This window comes from Salvelinus fontinalis, chromosome 5 (genome assembly GCF_029448725.1).
Source record: "Salvelinus fontinalis isolate EN_2023a chromosome 5, ASM2944872v1, whole genome shotgun sequence".
NCBI lineage: Eukaryota > Metazoa > Chordata > Actinopteri > Salmoniformes > Salmonidae > Salvelinus > Salvelinus fontinalis.
The window spans coordinates 547603-557195 of record NC_074669.1 but is presented as its reverse complement, the minus strand read 5'-3'; the positions used below and the strand labels follow the sequence as shown (position 1 = coordinate 557195).

Sequence of the window (9593 nt, the reverse complement as noted above, 5' to 3'; positions counted from 1 at the left end):
GTGTTACCCTACAGAGTGCTGCTGAGGCTACTGTAGACCTTCATTGCAAAACAGTGTGTTTTAATCAATTATTTGGTGACGTGAATACATTTAGTATAGTTTTATCTAAAAATATAATTTGTTTTGTTTCACAAAAAAAAACACATCTGCAAATCACTGATGAGGATGGACCTATTCTGATGAGCCTCCACTGAAATCTACCCTAATACTCCTCACTAATCATAACTACAGAAGCCTCTAGTTTGGGTCTCCACATTTCATATCTGCAAGTTATAAATACCAGCATTTCATAAACTTCACTGTGGAAAAGGTGATATGTTGATATGTTTCAGTTAGCTGCCATGTGACTAGTTTCACATTTGTCTCCAGCGATCAGAAGGTAAACTAGAACAACTAAAACAATTGTATTTTATATTTACAATCCACTTTTCCAAACAGCTTACTCATTTACCTCTTATCAATTGCTCTTATCCATAGAGCAGTTATTTAGGAAGCAAGTTGATTTGTAGATCAGTCAGTCTGTCAGAATTGATGCTCTCAAAACACGGTCTTCTGCATGGAGCACAAATGCTGTTACGAAAGAGCAGAAGTTTTTCCTGAACACATGACCTGACCAGGTAAAGCTAAGGCCCAGAGTTTTTCATATAGTATTTAATGCATGTCCAATGTATTGTTTGTTCACTAAAACATTCTGACCCTGGTTGATGTGAAACCTCAAAACAACATCTATTTTCTATTCTCATACTCAATAACAAAACTCCTTCATTGACGTCAGCTTTATTAGTTACAAACGATGCAGATTTTATTCGACCTGCAGTTAACAGTTAAAAAGCACATTGTAAAAATAGTTGATTATTTTTTCATATCGTAAATGGAAATGAGAAGGGTCTCATAGTCTAATGATGGACACAAAGCAGTTCTCTGTCTTCTCTATGAAGTAAATAAATGTGTAAGCCACTGTGTAAAGCTTTAAAAGCAATCGCATGATTCCCTTTCTGAGTCATAATTGTAGGTCATTCATGCAGGTGTCAGTAGTTCAGTTTTTCCACACATCCATAAAAACATACATTCAGTTCTAATTTACAACTCATTATAACGCTCAGCGACACTCTGGTTTACAACTCATTATAACGCTCAGTGATACACTGGTTTATAACTCATTATAACTCTCAGTGATACTCTGGTTTATAACTCATAACTCAGTGATACTCTGGTTTATAACTCATTATAACGCTCAGCGATACTCTAGTTTATAACTCATAACTCAGTGATACTCTGGTTTATAACTTATAACTCAGTGATACTCTGGTGTATAACTCATAACTCAGTGATACTCTGGTTTATAACTCAGTGATAGTGTGGTTTATAACTCATTATAACGCTCAGTGATACTCTGGTTTATAACTCATAACTCAGTGATACTCTGGTTTATAACTCATTATAACTCTCAGCGATACTCTGGTTTATAACTCATAACTCAGTGATACTCTGGTTTATAACTCAGTGATACTCTGGTTTATAACTCAGTGATACTGTGGTTTATAACTCATAACTCAGCGATACTCTGGTTTATAACTCATTATAACTCAGTGATACTGCGGTTTATAACTCATTATAACTCAGATAACTCAGTGATACTCTGGTTTATAACTCATTATGACTCAGTGATACTGTGGTTCATAACTCAGTGATACTGTGGTTTATAACTCATTATAACTCAGTGATACTGTGGTTTATAACTCATTATAACTCAGTGATACTGTGGTTTATAACTCATTATAACTCAGTGATACTCTGGTTTATAACTCATTATAACTCAGTGATACTCTGGTTTATAACTCATTATAACTCAGTGATACTCTGGTTTATAACTCATTATAACTCAGTGATACTCTGGTTTATAACTCATTATAACTCAGTAATACTCTGGTTTATAACTCATTATAACTCAGTGATACTCTGGTTTATAACTCATTATAACTCAGTGATACTCTGGTTTATAACTCATTATAACTCAGTGATACTCTGGTTTATAACTCATTATAACTCAGTGATACTCTGGTTTATAACTCATTATAACTCAGTGATACTCTAGTTTCTGTCTGAGAAATAACTAACACCAAACTAATACAAAACACAATGAACAACATCAATATTTCAACCCTTCAGCAAAAGTAAAAGCACCATTGATTGCAAACCATCCCTTTTACTAGCAGTTTTGTGTTGTTTTGTGACAATGGCCATACGTGTAGGCTATACAGCACAAACTGATCAGGGACCAGGGTTAACAAAATGGGGGCCTGAAGACTTTGGGATTGTGTCAAACCAACGCTTGCTAAGGCAGGAGAAACGAGTCATAGCATTATTGGTTACAGCAGAGTGACTGGTTGCATTGAGAAAAAAGTCCCTGATTCCACCATATAGAACATACAGCACTCAAGCTACAGCATTGAATACATATCATATTACATTCAACTTATAGCATTGAATATATATATTAAATTCAACATATAGCATTGAATACATATGGTATTCAAGCGCACAAGGAAAAGGGTGTCCGTTATCATCATAGTCCACCATGAAGGTCGTCCCTAAACAGGTTCCATCTTTGTTGTCGCTTGCACTGTAGTATAGTTCATCCAACTCCATGTGTGCGTAAGTAGGAAGTAGCCCAAGGAGCAATGTTTCCAGTTGTACAGACCAGTCTTTGACCACTGAAGTGTTCAGATACGTTTCCAGCCGCTTGGCAGAAGGAGAGAGACATTGTATCTGTTCCTGTTTTTTAGATTGTCATGTCTGCAAAGTCTGGTCGTGTGAACCCTTTCTGTAAAACACAAACATGAGAGACATTTTGTCAGGGCATATAATCAAAGTATGTATTAAACTGTTAGCTTTGTCCCAGATCTGTTAGTCCAGAATGACAATGACAACTGTGTATAACCCCTTGAATTAAGAAAAATTTAATTTTTGTCAACTCCGTAAAACATTAACTCCATCAGTGCTGAAAGATCTGATCTAATTTTTATGTTTTCATTTTTAATATTTTACAAATGTTTGTAATTGAACAAAAAAATTTAGAGGCAAACATTTGAGGTCTGTGTTGAGTATTTGTTGTTAATTCAAATCACTGACTAACCGCCAGTGATAGAGGAAAACAAAGACCTAAAAACTCTCTTTTGGTATTTGTTTCATTAGTCCATTGTTGCAAAACGCAGCAAAATGTATTATACAGTATGGGGACGATTTCTGTATTTTGAAAACGTGATTGCTGACAAACAAAACATTTTGGGACTATGCCAACAAAGGACTAATGAAACAAATACCAAATTATAGTTTTTGGGTGGACTTTTCCTTTAAGATCGATTACTTTGTCACATCAAACAATGGAAGTATATTCTATGCTAGGCCTAAGGGATAATGTTTGCTTTATAAATGTTGTTTTGTGTTCAAAATCTAGAAAAACATGCCAAAATGTTTTTAATAGTGCTATAAAACATTGTATTACATATTTGAATAATCTCATGTTAGAATAAACAAATCAAGGCCTTTAAACACTTGTTGGTGTCTGACAGAGTTGACATACACTACCGGTCAAACGTTTTAGAACACCTACTCATTCAAGGGTTTTTCTTTACTTTTACTATTTTCTACATTGTAGAATAATAGTGAAGACATCAAAACAATGAAATAACAAATATGGAATAATGTAGGACCCAAAAAAGGGTTAAATAAATCAAAATATATTTTAGGTTTCAGATTCTTCAAATTGCCACCCTTTGCCTTGATGACAGCTTTGCACACTCTTGGCATTCTCTCAACCAGCTTCATGAGGTAGTCCCCTGGAATGCATTTCAATTAACAGGTGTGCCATGTTAAAAGTTCATTTGTGGACGTCCTTTCCTTCTTAATGCGTTTGAGCCAATCAGTTGTGTTGTGACAAGGTAGGGGGGGGGGGGGGGGGGGTATACAGAAGATAGCCCTATTTAGTAAAAGACCCAAGTCCATATCATGGCAAGAACAGCTCAAATAAAGAAAGAGAAATTACAGTCCATCATTACTTTAAGACATGAAGGTCAGTCAATAGGGAACATTTCAAGAACTTTGTGCAGTCGCAAAAACCATCAAGCACTATGATGAAACTGGCTCTCATGAGGACCGCCACAGGAAAGGAAGACCCAGCGTTACCTCTGCTGCAGACAATAAGTTCATTAGAGTTACCAGCCTCAGAAATTGCCGCCCAAATAAATGCTTCACAGAGTTCAAGTAACAGACACATCTCAACATCAACTGTTCAGAGGAGACTGTGTGCTTCTACACCTGCATTGCTTGCTGTTTGGGGTTTTAGGCTGTGTTTCTGTATAGCACTTTGAGATATCAGCTGATGTACGAAGGGCTATATAAATACATTTGATTTGATTTGTGTGAATCAGGCCTTCATAGTCGAATTGATGCAAAGAAACCACTACTAAAGGACACCAATAAGAAGAAGAGACTTGCTTGGGCCAAGAAACATGAGCAATGAACAGTAGACCGGTGGAAATCTGTCCTTTGGTCTGATGAGTCCAAATTGGAGATTTTTGGTTCAAAACGTTGTGTCTTTGTGAGACTCAGTGTGGGTGAACGGATGATCTCCGCATGTGTATTTCCCACCGTAAAGCATGGAGGAGGAGGTGTTATGGTGTGGGGATGCTTTGCTGGTGACACTGTCACTGATATATTGAGAATTCAAGGCACACTCAACCAGCATAGCTACCACAGCATTCTGTAGTGATATCCCATCCCATCTGGTTTGGGCTTAGTGGGACTATCAATTGTTTTTCAGTAGGACAATGACCCAACACACCTCCAAGCTGTGTAAGGGTTATTTTACCAAGAAGGAGAGTGAAGTGCTGCATCAGATGACCTGGCCTCCACAGTCCCCTGACCTCAACCAAATTGAGATGGTTTCGGATGAGTCGGACCGCACAGTGAAGGAAAAGCAGCCAACAAGTGCTCAGCATATGTGGGAACTCCTTCAAGACTGTTGGAAATATAAAATATATATACATATTTTTTTTTAAACACTTTTTTTGGTTACTACTTGATTCCATATGTGTTATTTCATAAGTTTTGATGTCTTCACTATTATTCTACTGTCACGTTCCTGACCTGTTTTCTGTTGTTTTTGTATTTGTTTAGTATGGTCAGGGCGTGAGTTGGGGTGGGCAGTCTATGTTATTTGTTTCTTGTTTAGGTTCATGGTTAATTAGCCTTATATGGTTCTCAATCAGGGGCAGGTGTTTGACGTTTCCTCTGATTGAGAACCATATTAAGGTAAGCTGTTCTCACTGTTTGTTTGTGGGTGATTGTCTTCCGTGACAGTGTTTGTACCACACGGGACTGTTTCGTTTGTCTAGTCTGTTCCTGTTCGTGCGTTCTTCGTTTTATGTAAGTTCTCATGTTCAGGTCGGTCTACGTCGTTTTTGTTACTTTGTAATTTATTCAAGTGTACTTCGTGTTTCGTCTTGTCTAAATAAATTCATCATGTATTCATCACCCGCTGCATTTTGGTCCGATCCTTGCTCCTCCTCGTCAGAGGAGGAGAACGACCCGTTACGTTACATCTACAATGTAGAAAATAGTTAAAAATGAAAAAAAGTAAAATTATTAAAACTTTTGATCAGTAGTTGCACTGAAGAAAAAAAATAGTTTGTACCTTTACATATTTTAGCAGACGCTGTTATCCAGTGCAGCTTACAACAGCAATTAGGGTTAAGTGCCTTGCTCAGGGGCACATTGACAGACTTTTCACCTAGTCGCCTTAGGGATACAAAGCAGCAACCTTAAAGTTACTGGCTCAACGCAATTAACTACTGGTCTATCAAAAATAAATATTTCAAATTTTGTTAATATAGTATTAAGACAAATAAATGGGAGAAAAACATACTGATCTGGGACCAGGCTAATGTACTAACATACTGATCTGGGACCAGGCTAATATACTAACATACTGATCTGGGACCAGACTAATATACTAACATACTGATCTGGTACTAGGCTAATATACTAACATACTGATCTGGGACCAGGCTAATATACTGATCTGGGACCAGGCTAACATACTAATCTGGGACCAGGCTAACATGCTGATCTGGGACCAGGCTAACATGCTGATCTGGGACCAGGCTAACATGCTGATCTGGGACCAGGCTAACATACTAATCTGGGACCAGGCTAACATACTAATCTGGGACCAGGCTAACATACTGATCTGAGACCAGGCTAACATACTAATCTGGGACCAGGCTAACATACTAATCTGGGACCAGGCTAACATACTGATCTGGGACCAGGCTAACATACTAATCTGGGACCAGGCTAACATACTAATCTGGGACCAGGCTAACATACTAATCTGGGACCAGGCTAACATACTAATCTGGGACCAGGCTAACATACTAATCTGGGACCAGGCTAACATACTAATCTGGGACCAGGCTAACATACTAATCTGGGACCAGGCTAACATACTGATCTGGGACCAGGCTAACATACTGATCTGGGACCAGGCTAACATACTAATCTGGGACCAGGCTAACATACTAATCTGGGACCAGGCTAACATACTAATCTGGGACCAGGCTAACATACTAATCTGGGACCAGGCTAACATACTGATCTGGGACCAGGCTAACATACTAATCTGGGACCAGGCTAACATACTAATCTGGGACCAGGCTAACATACTAATCTGGGACCAGGCTAACATACTAATCTGGGACCAGGCTAACATACTAATCTGGGACCAGGCTAACATACTAATCTGGGACCAGGCTAACATACTAATCTGGGACCAGGCTAACATACTAATCTGGGACCAGGCTAACATACTAATCTGGGACCAGGCTAACATTGAACCTCAGAAAAGGAGAGTAACTGTGTCAAGTAAAAAATTCAGTGCGTGTGACCTTTGAGCTTGACACACACTGCCTGTACAGTAATTCATGTTGCTGTCTAATGTCCAGAAGGTGTAACAACCTACCAGAGACGTTCTAACAGAACTCAGTCCCAAGGAGTTTATAACACGTGGAAATGTGGAACATGTTTGGAATTGTTTCTTTTGTGACAAACTGTTCAAATAGTTCTACTGAAAAAACATTCCGTGGAGAAGAAGCACGCAGGTACTGTAGAGGGAGGCAGATATTTTGGGTGTGTTGGGACTTGTTCACCAGGAAATTATGATAGATAGAGAGCTGCACCCTTTAGGTAGGGCTAACCACAATCTAAAACAGCAATCATTCTAGCAAGCCTCTCCCTAAGTGTGTGTGTGTGTGTGTGTGTGTGTGTGTGTGTGTGTGTGTGTGTGTGTGTGTGTGTGTGTGTGTATCAATCGGTAGTGCGTGGCGCTTACAAAAGCATATATCGTGGGTTTGATTCCCGCTGGGGCCACCCATACGTAAAATCTAAGCATGTATGCCGCTTTGGATAAAAGAGTCTGCTAAATGGCAGATATTTCTATATTACTGTGTGTGAGCATAAGGATTATATTAAGTAGGAACAAAAACAACTAGGTTCAGTGAAATGTGTTTGTTTTACAGGGTCAGTCATAGCAGTACAGCGCCCCTGGAGCAAATTAGGGTGAAGTGCCTTGCTCAAGGGCACAAGGACACATGTTCACCTGGTGGGGCTCAGGTGTTCGGACCTCTCGGTGACTGTCCCAACGCTCTAACCACTAGTTTAGCTGCTGCCTAACCGTTAGGGGTCTATCTTTTCTTGTTTCAACCCTCCCTATCCTCAAGGCTGGTTAACGGAATGCAAAACAACGTCACACGCACACACAAACATGTGTGCTCCTATGCACACACAACACACACACACACACACACACACACACACACACACACACACACACACACACACACACACACACACACACACACACACACACATACACAGGAATGAGGGCTGGATTCTACAGTCATCCACTCACTTCGAGGTGAACGACTAGGTGAGAGTTCCCCAGCTGTATATCTAAGCACTGATCATTTACTTTACAACGTGTGTGTGTGTGTGTGTGTGTGTGTGTGTGTGTGTGTGTGTGTGTTTGGGTACATGCATGCATGTGAATGACAGATAAAAAGTTCTGATTCTCCACCAGACAAGAGGAGACAGCAGACAGCTCTACTGTAGTTGAAAGCTCTGATTCTCCACCAGACAAGAGGAGACAGCAGACAGCTCTACTGTAGTTGAAAGCTCTGATTCTCCACCAGACAAGAGGAGACAACAGACAGCTCTACTGTAGTTGAAAGCTCTGATTCTCCACCAGACAAGAGGAGACAACAGACAGCTCCACTGTAGTTGAACGTAGAGCAACAGGAAAAGGAGATGCATTTTTCAGGGCATCCCCTCCCTACTCATTATTAACCAATGTCCACAGGAATCTGGGTTCCTCATATTGTATTCAGACAGTTGTTTTATAAAGTCTATGATACACACCATCTAGACTTTGAGAGATGTTACATGTAGTTGCTTACTGAAAAATAAGCTCCTCTGAAAGTACCCGAACATTATACCATGTGATGTATCAGTACTTCCTATAGAAAGCTCCTCTCTACCATTCTCCAGTAGTCTATGAACCTCCTCTCTACCATTCTCCAGTAGTCTATGATCCTCCTCTCTACCATTCTCCAGTAGTCTATGATCCTCCTCTCTACCATTCTCCAGTAGTCTATGATCCTCCGCTCTACCATTCTCCAGTAGTCTATGATCCTCCGCTCTACCATTCTCCAGTAGTCTATGATCCTCCTCTCTACCATTCTCCAGTAGTCTATGATCCTCCGCTCTACCATTCTCTAGTAGTCTATGATCCTCCTCTCTACCATTCTCCAGTAGTCTATGATCCTCCTCTCTACCATTCTCCAGTAGTCTATGATCCTCCTCTCTACCATTCTCCAGTAGTCTATGATCCTCCTCTCTACCATTCTCTAGTAGTCTATGAACCTCCTCTCTACCATTCTCCAGTAGTCTATGATCCTCCTCTCTACCATTCTCCAGTAGTCTATGAACCTCCTCTCTACCATTCTCCAGTAGTCTATGATCCTCCTCTCTACCATTCTCCAGTAGTCTATGATCCTCCTCTCTACCATTCTCCAGTAGTCTATGATCCTCCTCTCTACCATTCTCTAGTAGTCTATGAACCTCCTCTCTACCATTCTCCAGTAGTCTATGATCCTCCTCTCTACCATTCTCCAGTAGTCTATGATCCTCCTCTCTACCATTCTCCAGTAGTCTATGAACCTCCTCTCTACCATTCTCTAGTAGTCTATGATCCTCCTCTCTACCATTCTCCAGTAGTCTATGAACCTCCTCTCTACCATTCTCTAGTAGTCTATGAACCTCCTCTCTACCATTCTCCAGTAGTCTATGATCCTCCTCTCTACCATTCTCCAGTAGTCTATGATCCTCCTCTCTACCATTCTCCAGTAGTCTATGATCCTCCTCTCTACCATTCTCCAGTAGTCTATGAACCTCCTCTCTACCATTCTCCAGTAGTCTATGATCCTCCTCTCTACCATTCTCTAGTAGTCTATGATCCTCCTCTCTACCATTCTCCA

The 9593-nt window shown here is 40.0% G+C and overlaps 1 protein-coding gene across 1 annotated transcript in view; it reads right to left on the bottom strand.

The window, feature by feature from the left end:
• Positions 1–761: 761 nt before the first annotated feature.
• Positions 762–9593, bottom strand: part of LOC129854880 (plakophilin-3-like) — a 67402-nt gene continuing 58570 nt past the window's right edge. Inside the window, exon 17 of the mRNA XM_055922010.1 lies at positions 762–2824. Within this exon, the coding sequence (XP_055777985.1) occupies positions 2783–2824 (42 nt within the window). The 3' untranslated portion in view covers positions 762–2782. The remainder of the gene's footprint in view (positions 2825–9593) is intronic.